This window comes from Juglans microcarpa x Juglans regia, chromosome 2S, assembly GCF_004785595.1.
Source record: "Juglans microcarpa x Juglans regia isolate MS1-56 chromosome 2S, Jm3101_v1.0, whole genome shotgun sequence".
Lineage (NCBI taxonomy): Eukaryota > Viridiplantae > Streptophyta > Magnoliopsida > Fagales > Juglandaceae > Juglans > Juglans microcarpa x Juglans regia.
The window spans coordinates 21,880,182-21,894,440 of NC_054597.1; the positions used below are offsets into that span (position 1 = coordinate 21,880,182).

Consider the following 14,259-nt stretch of genomic DNA (forward strand, 5'->3'; position numbering starts at 1 on the left):
AACATGGGAGTGCTTAGAGAGTAGTAGGTAACCTAGCATATAGATCATACTCAAACGGCAATGTTTCTACAAGAAGCAAGGATGTGAAAGAAAAATCACAGACTCAAATACGCCGACCAGACGTAGCAGTTTTCCACCACGTGGGCAACACTCACAAGCGATAGACTGCACTCCTTGTCTCCTTGGTTGAAACTCTAAGACATGCAAATCTTGTCCTTTCTATTGCTATCACCCCTCCATCTAACATACACCTAGACCATGGAGGACTCGCCAATTTACTAGCCAACCTACGACGAGAACTAAAGCCTCACCTCACTAAACTCTTTCTTCATGCTTTGGGATCTCCATAGAGCTAAAACACCACTCTCTCTCATCCATTCTGAAACTCAAGTGAAGGAAAAAGTTCTAACTCCTAAGGAAACCCTCAAATTCTCATTGTTTCAGATGCCAGATTCCTCATCGAACCAAGGGAGGCTAGACCATAAGCAACCTTTTAGTAAAAGCTCATTGTAGAGGTAGGTTCTTTCTTACGACAACGCTAGAAATGTCGGATAATGACTATGAGTACTCCAAGCTACAATCTATTGTATTTTGTCCCCATACTTTAATGTTTTATGCATGCATAATATGGATTTTTATTAGAAGTGTTGATATTATTTTGTAAAAAGGTTCTTACTTTACTATTTTAATTAAGAGTTTCTGGGTTTGTGTGTGTGGATCACAACCAAACGCCGAGATGTGGCGATTTCTCAATGGAGTTTCCCTGGTTACTCGAGAGCGTCTAAGAATTAAGTGATGTCCCCTGGGTTGTCGTTAGGTGACAACATGCTTGGGCAAGATGGTAACACTCCTGGGTCAAAGGCGTGGCCCCATAGTTGGCAAAATCTAGAGGATGTCGTGGTCAAGGATGGTGCGTGAAGCCAGGTGTCACTCATTACAAAGTCATATGCACTATCATTATCCACGGTGTGGCAAAAGGAGTTAAGGTGTGTGTACGACCATGAGAAAGGGGAGACCGTAATGCATGCACACGTTAATAAATGGAAATGGTTGGTAAGATGGATTAATGCTGTTAGATGGACTTGGGGTCCACTGTTGATGGTTTTCACGCTAAGTCTTGGACTTGGGGTCTAAGAAATGTATAATTTTGATGCTTTGGGCAATGGGTGCTCTGTATGAATGGTCATGATATTTTAATTTTGATGATTTGGGCGTTGTACGTGTACCCTGTTTGACTCAGGTGCATCCCGGTCATTTGTATCTACCTCATTTGTTTGAATTTAAAGTTTACAAATGATGACGATGCCATAGTGTAGGAGTAGTCCTAACCACTAGAGTAGTAGAAAGCACGTGAGTGGCCTTGGGTTGCCCTTTGGAGCTAGAAGAAAGAGTTTAACCTACTCAAGTTCGGCATTATTCTGAGGATAAACTGGTTGTTCAAGCACTACGCTAGTATAAATTATCAAAGTCGGGTAGTTAGCTTCCAACTGCCCGAAGGACAAGTGATGGGATTTATCGGCAGCAAGCTTAGGATATTGCCAAAGGTTATTTCAGCCTTACAAGCTAAGAGAGATCTGACTAGTGGAGCATAAGCATACCTGGTGTAGATAGTGATTAAGCCAATGGAGAATAAGTCGATAAGGGGAATTCCTGTAGTGGAGGAATTTCCAGAAGCGTTCACTAACAATCTTCCTAGATTGCCTCCAATTTGCAATCAACATGGAACCAAGAGCAACTCTGATGCACAAGGCACGGTATAGAATGGTGCCATCAGAGTTGAAGGCGCAGTTGCAAGAACTTCTAGTTAAGGGTTTTATTAGACTAAGTTCATCACCATGGGAAGCACTGGTATTGTTTATCAAGAAGGATGGAACCCTTTGAGTGTATATAGATTATAGGGAATTGAATAAGATGACAATAAAGAATAAGTACCCCTTGCCCAGGATTGATGATCTACTTGATCAACTATAAGGAGCAACACTATTCTCCAAAATCGACTTTAGGTCGAGGTATTACTGGCTAAGCATTAAGGAGAGTGACATGCGCAAGACTAGTTTTTGGACAAAGTACAGGCATTATGAGTTTACGGTTATATTATTTAGTTTGGCCAATACCCCTGCAATGTTCATGGATATCATGAATATTTTATTACGGAAGATTGCAAAAATTCTGCCTTAGCATCAATTCTGCCCAGTCAACAGATTACTATCCAAGTTTAGCATTCTACCTGTTACGAATCTTTTCATTCTTTGAAAATTAAATTCTTGCAAAATTATAGCTAACGTACATATGTATTAGTTACCTAAAATAGGTTTTGTTCTTGTATATATTTCATTCAATAGTTAATAAAAATGTGTGGTGGTTTTTCCATTGAAACCGTGTGTATCTTAAAATTTTATATGGTATCAGTAAAGCCTTTCTCCTATGATCAAACAGATCCTCTTCTCTAAAATGTCGTCTATAGAAAATCAAACCTCCAAACCCCACCCAAACACTCATCCCATCTCTTCCACCGAAAATTCCCTCATTGCTCTCAACATCACTATACAAATGAATGAGAAATTGACGTCATCCACCTTTACTCAATGGAGAGCACAATTTGAAGCTCTCCTTATAGGATACAATCTTGTTGACTATGTTCATGGAATTTCCTAGTGCCCCTCCCCTGCTGGCACCTATCCCACCGAGTTGAATAAAACTCATTAGGTTCGTCAGGATAAATTAATCTTGAGCGTCATTTTGGCTTCCACCTAAATCACCATTACTCCCCTCATCACCACTGCCAAAACCTCTCACGAGGCTTGGAAAAAACTTCATCACATGTATGCTAGTAAATCTAGAACCCAAGCCATGCAACTCAAGGAAGAACTTACCTTGATTCAATGAGGAAATCACTCCATTCCTGATTATTTTCATGCGGTGAAAGCCCTTGCCGATGAGATCGCACTCAACGATCATCCAATATCTGATGATGATCTTACCCTTTATATTCTTAATGGTTTGGGCTCTGATTTCAGGGAAATTGCTACACCAATTCGTGCATGGGAAACATCTCTAGCCTTTGAAGAGCTTCACAATATTCTTGTGGGGCATGAAACTTACCTCCGGCGTTTGGAGTCTTCAACTCAGCAGCTTGTGGCCTCTGCAAATTATTCTCATCGTCACAAGCAACACTCTGGTTCATATGGTGGATCTCACCCGAAGGGCTCCTTTAAGACTAATGGGTCTTCTCGGTCTCCATGCCAAAATAAAATTCCTCAAGGCCCATCCAAAGACAACCGCAAGCTCTCAACCAATCGGTCCACTCAGAGGCGTTATCAACCGAAATGTCAATTTTGTGATCAAATAGGCCATATAGCCAAGTCTTGCCCACAGCACCATCCATCAGAGGTCACGGCTAACTGTGCAACTACATCCAGTCAACAAGATCAAAAATGGCTTCTTGACTCTACTGCTTCTCATTATATTGCTGGTGACTTGGCAAATTTATCTATTCATTCTGAGTATGATGGCACTGATGAAGTTGTTATCGGTGATGGGTCAAGTTTGGTAGTCTCACATATTGGTTCTTTGACTTTAAAATCACCAACAAATACATTTGTTCTTCATGATACTCTTTGTGTACTCAATATTTGCAAAAATTTAATTTTCATTCATCATTTCACATCTCAAAATAATGTTTTTCTTGAGTTTCACCCCTCTCTTTTTCTTGTGAAGGATCAGATTACGGGGGCGACTTTACTAAGAGGTGTATGTGAAAGCGACATTTATCATTTTCTGAACTCACTGGTGGGTTTCTCCTCTAAAATTGTTACAAATGTGCATGAACGAACCTCTTTTGATGGGTGGCACAAGTGTCTTCGACATCCGTCTTTCAGAGTCTTTCAAAGTCTTGTCAATTATTTTTCTCTTCCTATTGTGAACAATAAATTGAATTCTCTGTGTTCATCTTGTTTTATTAATAAAGCCCATCAACTTTCTTTTCGGCCCACGAGTTTTCAAAGTCATGCTCCTCTTGATATTATTTATACTGATGTGTGGGAACCTGCTCATTGTGTTTGTCTAGATGGTTCTCGCTATTATTTAATTTTCATTGACCATTACACAAAATATATGTGGTTTTATCCCATTAATGCAAAATCTTATGTCAAGAGCATTTTTCCTCAATTTAAAAATCTTGTTGAGAAACGGTTTCAAGCAAAAATAAAAAATTCTTTACTCTGATAATGGTGGCGAATATATCAGTCTCAAACCGTTTCTCTCTCTTCATGGGATTAGTCACTACACAACTGCACCTCACACATCTCAACAAAATGGTGTCTCAGAACATCATCATCGTCACTTAGTTCAGATTGGTCTCACCTTACTTCACGATGCTAATCTTCCTCTCTCATATTGGCCACATGCTTTTCATATTGCCACATATCTAATCAACCATCAACCCACTCCTCTCCTTCAAAACAAATCACCCTTTGAGGCTCTTTTCGGACAAAAGCCCAACTATCTTAAATTAAAAACTTTTGGGTGTATTTGGTATCCCTTAACCAAGCCTTACAACACACACAAAATCCAGCCCAAGTCCATTCCGTGTGTTTTCATTGGGTATTCTTTAACCCAAAACGCTTACCGTTGTCTTGAGCCCACAACAAATAGAGTCTATCTCTCACGGCATGTGCTTTTTGATGAAGAAAAAGCCCTAGCCTCCATCAGGTCCTCTTTCTCTCCATCTGCGACATCCTCTTCAAATGCTACCCAGCCCGCATCTATTCTCGTGCCTCCACCATTTAGTGCACCAATGGTTTTGGAACCTACTATCGTCGTTGACCCATCTCCTCTAGGTAATCCTTCTTCCTCTTCCTCTCCGATTTTTACAAATTCCTTGGACCATTTCACTACTTCATCTTCGTTGGCCCCATGTGTGATTGAAAATAATTGTGAATCTGTTTATTTACCTCATCCTGCTTCACAGCTAAGCCCGATAGATACACAGTTATCTCCTTCACCTCACTTTGTTTCTTCCTTAGGTCCGATAGACATTCCACCATCCCCAAATCTCTAAACACACTCCATGACTACCCGATCCATGAATAATATTTTCAGACCCAAAAAACTCAATATCGTCACTAAACATCCTCTTCCTCAAAGTCTAGAACCAGCGTGTGTGACCCAGGCCTTATCCATGCCACAGTGGCGTGTAGCCATGTCTGATGAGGTCACTGCTCTTATGAGACATGGCACTTGGGACTTGGTTCCACCCCCAGCAGGTTGTAATCCCGTGAGTTGTAAGTGCATTTTTCGTGTTAAGAGAAAAGCTAATGGCTCAATCGATCGCTTTAAAGCTCGACTTGTTGCCAAAGGGTATCATCAAAGACCTGAGATTGATTACACAGAAACTTTTAGTCCCGTTGTAAAACTAGCAACCATTCAGTCTGTGCTTACTGTTGTTGTAATGCAAGGTTGGACTTTAAGGCAAATGGATGTTAACAATGCAATTTTTGCATGGTGAGCTTACTGAGGATGTTTATATGAGTCAACCTCTAGGATTTAAGGATCAGTCAAAACCCAATCATGTGTGCAGGTTACATAAAGCCATCTATGGGCTTAAACAGGCCCCTCGGGCTTGGTATTCAACTCTTAAGGATGCTCTTATTCATCTTGGCTTTCATAACTCTAAGGCCGACTCCTCGCTGTTCATTTATCAAAATGGCTCACTTATATATCATTTTTTTGTATATGTGGATGATCTTGTGCTTACTGGGAATGATTCAAGCTTTGTGCAATCTATTATTCAGCAACTTGGTGCTAAGTTTTCTTTGAAAGATATGGGCAATCTTCACTATTTTTTGGGAGTGGAAGTTATCCCAACTCGTGCAGGTTTATTCTTGTCACAACATAAATATGTTCATGACTTGCTGTCCAAGACAAACATGGTTGGTGCTAAGGATGTTTCAACTCCATTATCTACTAGTACATCCTTAAAACTGGTTGATGGTACTGCTTCTTTTGATAGTATTGAATTTCGTCATGTAATTGGGAGTCTTCAATATCTTTCACTTACTCATCCTGACATTTCTTTTGCCGTTAACAAGTTGTCTCAATTTATGCACAAGCCCACAAATACACACTGGACAGCAGTTAAAAGACTACTTCGTTACCTGAAGCAGACTATATTCCATGGTATTCAGCTCCAAAAGGATACCACTTGGCATCTCACAACGTATTCTGATGTTGATTGGGCTAGGAATGTTGATGATCGTACTTCTACTTTAGCTTACATCAGCTTTCTAGGCCACAATCTCATCTCCTGGAGTTCCAAGAAACAACGTGTTGTTGCACGCTCATCAACAAAAGCTAAATACAAATCATTAGCTAATGCAGCCTCGGAAACAATGTGGTTACTTAGTCTTCTCAATGAACTAGGATTCCCACTCAAAGCTCCACCTTCCCTGCTATGTGACAACCTTGGAGCCACTCATCTCAGCTTCAATCCGATTCATCACTCTCGAATGAAGCACATCTAAATTGATCTTCATTTTGTACGTGATTTGGTTCAAAAGGGCACTCTTAATGTCAAGCATGTTCATAGCCAAGACCAACTTGCGGATTTGCTGACGAAACCTTTGTCTAGGCAGCATACTGAAATTCTTATATCCAAGATTGGTCTTACCGATGGAAGTCCTATCTTGCGGAGGCGTATTACGAAAGATTGCACAAATTCTGTCCAGCATCAATTCTGCCCAGTCAACATATTACTTTCCCAGTTTAGCAATCTAGCTGTTACGAATCTTTTCATTCATTGTAAATTAAATTCTTGCAAAATTACAACTAACGTACATATGTATTAGTTACTTAAAATAGGTTATGTTTTTGAATATATTTCATTCAATAGTTAATGAAAATGTGTGGTGGTTTTTCTATTGAAACCGTGTGTAACTTAAAATTTTATATATTTCAACTTGCTGATAGAAAGAACTCGGATCTAGATTAAAATATCATGATGGAATTTCATAAAGATCTTGTTTGAGATTACCGATGCTCATAAATGAGAAATACAAAAGGCACAAACTTGCACTAAATAATTTTTGGAATCGTAAGTTTTGCTCTCATGAAGAAACTTCCTCAACCATGCTACTATATTAGCATTAAATGATAATTAGTACTACTGAACAAAAAAAAATTAATTATTTCTCATTTTTATTATCATATAGTCTATCATTAAGTTCAACTTAAAAAAATATACATCCAATTAAATTACTAATTTTATATAAAATTATAAGTATATCACATAATTCTGAAAGCATGGAACTTTTTGCTCCACTCTCCAGTTGTGTTATTATTAAATAACATCACATCCAATTAAATTAGGGAAATGCACTCATTTCTTTTGCATTGACCCGATTTATGATATATAGATTTATGATATATGATAATGTCCAAGTGCTGCAAGGGATCTAAAGAACAGAGGCTAGACTCATTAATTGAACTACATAATTAAATCTATAATTTTATTTATATATTAAATTATTTAATGAAATTTAATATATTTAATCAAATTATAAAATTTCTAGTCCTACTTTTAAAATGCGTCTTTTAGAAAGAAAAACGAATCAGAGAGAGATTATGGAGATTTGATTTTTTGATGGCTTAAAAGCTTCACGTCTTTGAATTGAATTGATTTGATTTTTTGATGGGTTAAAAACCCAAGTCAAACATTTCCAACGAGCACCGAAGAACAAAAAGAAATCAAAGAGCCTTTGTCTATAGTCTCTGATCACAATCTCAAGAACAATGGCCATTATTCCTCAAAACTCAGAAGAACACCACTCGTGGCACAGCCCCCAATACCGCCTCCTCTTATTCACTCTTCAAATTTCCTTTACTCGACAGCGAGAGGAACAGAATCAGCCTGAAATGTAATACAAAAAAGATGGCTCATAACCAGAACCAACACCTCATATATGCAAGAGAAAGAGCCGATGAATCGTTAATCAAGAATAATGATATACCCATATGAGCTTTTATACAACTCTTTTATCAATTATGTTTTAAGAGTAATGCTACATGCAATCGTGAAATACGCAAGCGCCGTATAGTCACTTTAAAAGAGAATGGGATCCACAATCGGATCCCATATTTATTTACTTTTTTCAAAGTAATTGCACGGCAATTGTATACTCACGACTACAACTATCATTTCTCATATTTTAAATGGTTATAAAATAAGTTATAAAATAGTGGTATGAATATCATTATTTCGGCTCCCCTGTCGAAAGAATCTTACCAGCTTACGATACTTGAGTGCATAAAACATCTCAAGGTAGCGGCGGCTCTCAAGGCGATCAAGTTTAGACACATGCTTCCAAAAGCCATAAACCCCAGTAAGGGTCAACAACCTCTCAGAATAAATCTGCCATGTGTACCTGTGTAAGGAAGCAGAGAATCAGATAAGTAGGCATAAACAGTACCAATCTAAAGATAATAGGGGGTGAAAAGGAAAGGAAGTTCACTTCTCTTGGATCCGCTTCAACCCCCCCTGAGAGATCTCATTCCAGTGGTTAGGGTCTGCCTTAGACTTCTCAAAGAAATTGACCAGGAGCTGGGCTGCTTGATCACCATGATAGGGATCAATGTGGAAGCCAGACTTGCCATGCACAATGATCTCTGCTGGGCCACCATTACAGGTAGCAAATGTTGGCAATCCACAGGTCATGGCCTCAACAACCGTCAGGCCAAAAGCTTCGTACACAGCAGGCTGCACGAAGGCTCCCTTTGTGTCAGCGATACACCGATAGAGCTCACCATTTCTCACTCGGTTCATCTGGGAAGAAATCCATCTAAACTGGCCATTCAACTTGTAGGTTTCAATAAGACTATGCATTTTCTTCATCTCAGCTTGTTCCTCCAAGTCCTTGGACTCCTTCCTCCGATCCCCAGCAACAACAACAAGGTTAACCAACTCCCGAAGGCGAGCATTCTTACCATACCATTCTACAAGACCTGTGATGTTCTTCACACGATCCAACCTTGCCATTGTGAATATGATTGGCTTGTTTCGGTCTTTCAATACACACCTGTAGCCAGGAACATCTGAATGACAATCGTTTGAATTGGATATACAAAGGAGAAATATAAGGAGTGGAAAAAAGAGATGGAAACTCACAAGTGTTCCTCATTCTCAACAGAAGAGTAAAGCAGCTCTTCGATTTCAGTGTGGAAAAATGTCAACCTCTTTTCCTTTTCAGTGTAGGAGTAGTAAATGCTCATATCTGCTCCAGGTGAGACAATGTTGAACTTAGGATCAAAAACATCAATCCCATGTACAACACGATAGAGTCCAGGGAGGGTGAAAGCAGTGTGGCTCTCGTATTGACCAACAGTGTCTTTGCTGAGACGCACGACAGAAGGTAAACAATATTAGAGTCTCTGGATAAAGAAACGTACAATATCAATAAATAAAAAAGGAAAAAAGGAGCATCTCACCTTCCAGCAATTTCTTGGAAAGTAGAAGTAATGATGAAGTCGGTATGATTCATGGCTATAAGATCTGCAGTAAACTGGCAAGAGAAGTGATACTTCTCCTCAAATTGTTTCCAGTATATGTCAGAGTCGGGATACTTGGTCTTCTCAAGGGCATGTGCTATGGTGCACTGCACAAAGGAAAAAATGAGAATACATTTGTTATTTTAGACAGCCAAAACGATGAGCAAATGCAGCAAAAACAAAACGAGATACGAAGAATAGTGTATGACAAACCTCTGTAACCCCAAATTTATGCGCTAACAATGAGGCAACAATGTTCCCATCACTGTAATTTCCAATGATCAAATCAGGCTTCCCTTGTAGCTCTTTAGAAAGTTCAAGGGCAACATCCTAAAAGAAAGTCAATCATTCGACGTTACAATCACATACAACAAGTAACAAATTTACGAGCAAATTAAGGTACAACGTTTGATTAGTCTACCTCCGTGTAAGTTTCAAGATAGGGCCAAACTTCGAATCTTGAGATCCATTTCCGGACAATTCCCTTCTCTGTTCTAAAGGGAACTCGAAGAATATCTGTATGCTCTGTCCCAAATACTTTCTCAAGGCGCTGACCACATGTGGTTCCAACTGCATCAGGGAGGAGTCGTGTGACCTGGGAATGGAAATAAATTTAAGCATCGATTCGAGGAACAAATGCCACTAAAACATAAAAAATGTCTGAGCTAAAACTGTTCCACCAAAACATAAGCACAGCTTACGATAAGGATACGAGGAGTGATATCCAAGCCTTGATGCTTGATACGAGTAAGCATCTCACTTTCTAATGCCCGAACTTGATCCAAGATATAAACAACCTGGATGAGAAATCAAGTGGACCGAATCAGTCAATCTATATTGTCACAACATCCAATTTAAAGAGGGTGCATTAGGCTCGCTCACTAACCTGGCCACCAGTGTCAGGATATCCCAAGACATTATCCTGGGCAAAATACCCATGGGGAGACATAATTACTACATTGAAGACCATAGGGACTTTCCCGAGGAACTTCTCAAGGGTGCATGGGTCAGGAGCCTCAAGAAGATCCAAAAGAATTTTAATCATTTCTAATACACGTTCAGCAGTGTCACCCCACCCTCTTTCCAAACCAATCTCCTGGAACTTGTGCTCAAACTTAGAAAATGGTGTTTCAGGGGCAAGTGTAGAGAGATAATCCTCTGCCTTCCTAAGAACATATTGGAGGGAATTAACGTTCTGAATTCTATCATTCAGCATCATACTCTGCAGACAAGCAACAACTAATATAGTAAGAAAGTCAATCATAAAATTCCTATCAAGTCCTTTTAATCAGGCATGGAGACATTCCAAGTATTTGGATCAAGTTATTCACAATTCAGAGTTTGAAACCCAAATCATTCTAGGATTTCCAGTATTTGGAAATAATTAATAATCTAGTGTCTACCTTGTAGGAAATGCCAAAATTACACTTTTCTATGAGAGAAACAGAATATGCTCAGACGAACCTTCCCCTTGTAGCAGTGTACTCTGAGAAATTCAAGCAGCGGGTGCATGCTTTCCTTGTCATGAAAGAGCTTTGCGGAAAGGTGGCGATTAAGGAACTCCACACCATTCCCAATGGACTTTGAAAGAGTGGGACGGGGAAAAGATGCATTGAAGGGCTCAAAATCCAACTCAAGCACAAAGTTCCCATTAGAGCTGCATTGAGACGTATTGAATGATTAAGATTCCAAGTATATAAGCAACGAGTAAACTTGCCATTTCATGCAAACAAAATACAGAAGCTATATATAATCCAAGCATTAGAATGTCACCTTCCATCCACTAGCTCCTCTTTGAACTGCAGGTACTCCGCCACACGTAGCTCTTCAACCACAAGAGCATGGACATTCACTCTTATGTATTCCCAAACGCCAGGCCTTGGACGAACCGCCAAGGCAACCCAGGGAGGTAGAACAATGGCTTCCTATATTTACATAAAAATCAGCTAAGATTGCCAATTTGACAACCAAAAGAAGTAGGAAAAAACCCACACCAAAGTGATCGATATGACCTGAGTGGATCTCAAAACTTCACCAAATGCCCCGTTCAGAAGTTTCTGTCTATTGGACTCAGAAATCGCTTCAAGCTCTGCAATAAGTTGATGGTGTTGCAGAATACCTTTTCCTTTGGCTTCGATCCTACAAAACCATCATCCCATGAGACAATATGTACGTATTTAAGCAGATATATTCCATTCTCATTCTCATCCTCGAACCACCACCTCTTCCTCAACAATTACCAATACTCCTGGAGGAGAAAGACGAATTCCTATTCTGATTGCTCCTACTTTTGACAGTTCCTTTTTCTTTTGTTTTTCCTCTCTCCCTCCCTTTTTTTTTTTTTTTTTTTTAAGGTATTATACCGAATCATGACTTAGGTTGCGTTTAGATGTTGAAATGAGTTGATAAAATATTATTAAAATATTATTTTTAATATTATTATTATTTTGAGATTTGAAAAGGTTGAATTATTTATTATATTTTATATGTAAATTTAAAAAAAAATATATAATAATGAAGTGAGTTGAGAATTTTATACTCCTACATAGTATCCATAAAAAAAATAAAAATAAAAATAAAAATAAAAACTCCTACATAGTGAAGTAATATTATTTTTAAAATTCAGAAACCTTTAATTAAAAAAAATAGGAAATTTTTTAAAAGTATTAATATTTATGAATAAATTGCGTATAACTTGTTAATATTTAGTATTCCTGATCTGGAGGCGTTATCATATCATATAACACGCGTCATGAGCTCTTGGGCTATAAGAATGTGTTTGAATGTTGAAGTGAGTTGAGTTGAGTTAAATTGAGATGATAAAATATTGTTATAATATTATTTTTTAATATTATTATTATTTTGAGATTTGAAATTTTTAAATTATTTATTATAATTTATATTGAAATTTGAAAAAATTCTAATGATGAGTTGAGATGAGTTGAGATGAATTAAGAGGAATTAATTAACCAAACAAAGCCTTAATTCGTTTCTTCGTTTCAAAAATTCATTTCATCATTATATTTTTTTCAAATTTATATAAAATAAAATAAATAATTTAATTTTTTTAAATTTCAAATTAAAAATAATATTAAAAAATAATATTTTAAAAATATTTTATTCAACTTTTATCTTTAATCTTAATTCATCTCATCTTATCGAATTAACATCATCCACGACGACCAAAAAAAAACAACAGGAGGCAAGTAGACTGTACCACACCCACTAAAATCCGAAGCTTATTTTTATTGAAACAGAAAAAATCCCAATGCAAAAGATTCAGATCAATTACCTGGACAGGAGTGCCACAATTTCATTGCGACTAGCAGCCAGAGTCTCGTCCACGCGCTCACGGAGGCTGTGCACGCGAGTCAAGGCACTTTCCGCCATTGCAAGCTTCTCACAGAACCTTCAGGCGTCAACTAACACGAAAAAGAATAAACTGTAGACAACAGATCCGACTTATTAAAAAAGAAACAAAGAAAAAAAACAGACAATAAAAAGGAGATGGGATAAACAAAAGAAAGTCAAAGATCAAAACTTAGGTAAACAAAATACTATTCTAGAAGGAAGCCTCAAGACTTCTAAACCTACCACCACCGCCACCAACCACATAGAAAAGTAATAAACATAGATTTATGGCTCAACTAAGATTGCTGTCCAAAACCAGCGCAGAGAATGACTGTACATATATATATATATATATATATATATGTATGATCTAGTGGTCTCTCTGTAGCAGCATGACCACTCTCCTTTAAATAATTAGTTGCAACCTGAGATCACAAAGCATTCAACCACGAGCTGTGCTTGGCAGATAATAAAGCTCAGATCCCATTATATTGAACAACAGATCCCATTATGAGATTAACAAAAGAGACTAAAGCTACAGAAACATTGAACTAAACCAGAAACTTCATACTTGAAAGAGATGTTACTTTAAACCCAAAAAAGAATCATTCTGATCGATTTTTCTTTTTGCAGCGAAGAAGACGAGAAAATCTTTTTGAGGAAAGAGAATAAAAGAGAAGAGATCGTTCCGAAGAGATGGTATGAAACACATACAAAAAAAGAAAGAAAAGCAAGATCCAGGACGGGTACCTAGAGAGAGAAGCAAAACAGAGACACAACAGGGAATGAATGGGGAGAGGAAATGGCAGGCAGTGGGAGCTCGATTTTATAACCAGGAAAGTCGCGCGAAACATAAAAGGCCAAGCAACGACGTGACATGGGAAAGAGAATCGCCAGCTGTAAAATCTGTTGAATATATAATTTAGAACGATGCTACACTTACCGAAATAGTATTTCAATACCGTCATCGAATAGTACATTATTACATTTTTTTTTTTTTTTCTTTTCTTTCATATATTTTTTTCAGTTTTTTATGTCAAGCAATCAAGATGCCGCGTCATCAAAACAGACTATCTTACAAAAATCATGTTTGTTTCACTTTTCGGACATCGTGGCCGAGCAGTGCTACGGTCACTAAATAGATCCTCGAATACAGTCATCCAATAGTAGATTTTAATTTTTTCTTTTTTTTTCTTTTTTTATATATTTTTTTAATCATCATAAATATTTTTAAAAAAATCAAAAATTCATAACATCATTAAAAACACTTTCTTAATCACTAAATAAAAAAAAAACTTATTCAAGGCACAAATCCAAGATCTAAATTCTTATCCAAAGCATTTCTGAATATTTTAACTTAAAAATATT

At 37.7% G+C, this 14,259-nt stretch overlaps 1 protein-coding gene and 1 long non-coding RNA gene across 2 annotated transcripts; one reads left to right on the forward strand and one right to left on the reverse strand.

Annotated features, from left to right (window-relative positions):
* Positions 1–244: 244 nt before the first annotated feature.
* LOC121252745 lies at positions 245–1,279 on the forward strand. Its single transcript, XR_005938271.1, has 2 exons — positions 245–515; positions 818–1,279. It is a non-coding gene; the product is annotated as an uncharacterized LOC121252745 (long non-coding RNA).
* Positions 1,280–7,658: 6,379 nt separating this feature from the next.
* On the reverse strand, positions 7,659–13,765 carry LOC121252898 (sucrose synthase-like). Its single transcript, XM_041152733.1, has 14 exons — positions 13,642–13,765; positions 12,833–12,982; positions 11,553–11,679; positions 11,314–11,465; positions 11,005–11,197; positions 10,427–10,762; positions 10,242–10,337; positions 9,962–10,135; positions 9,754–9,870; positions 9,481–9,647; positions 9,161–9,385; positions 8,508–9,071; positions 8,282–8,420; positions 7,659–7,906 (listed from the first exon to the last, which is right to left on the reverse strand). Exons 2-14 carry the CDS (start codon positions 12,928–12,930, stop codon positions 7,877–7,879), a joined length of 2,418 nt encoding a protein of 805 aa, XP_041008667.1. The 5' UTR covers positions 12,931–12,982; positions 13,642–13,765; the 3' UTR covers positions 7,659–7,876.
* Between the last annotated feature and the right edge of the window lie 494 nt (positions 13,766–14,259).

What these genes read in the sequence shown, in the direction of transcription:
- LOC121252898 (XM_041152733.1), bottom strand. Translation starts at nt 12,930, where the DNA reads ATGGCGGAAAGTGCCTTGACTCGCGTGCACAGCCTCCGTGAGCGCGTG. An exon ending in ATCTTGAAACTTACACGGAG is followed by an intron (nt 9,871 to 9,961) that starts GTAGACTAATCA and finishes ACTTTCTTTTAG; the next exon opens with GATGTTGCCCTTGAACTTTC. An exon ending in GTTGAGAATGAGGAACACTT is followed by an intron (nt 9,072 to 9,160) that starts GTGAGTTTCCAT and finishes TCCTGGCTACAG; the next exon opens with GTGTGTATTGAAAGACCGAA.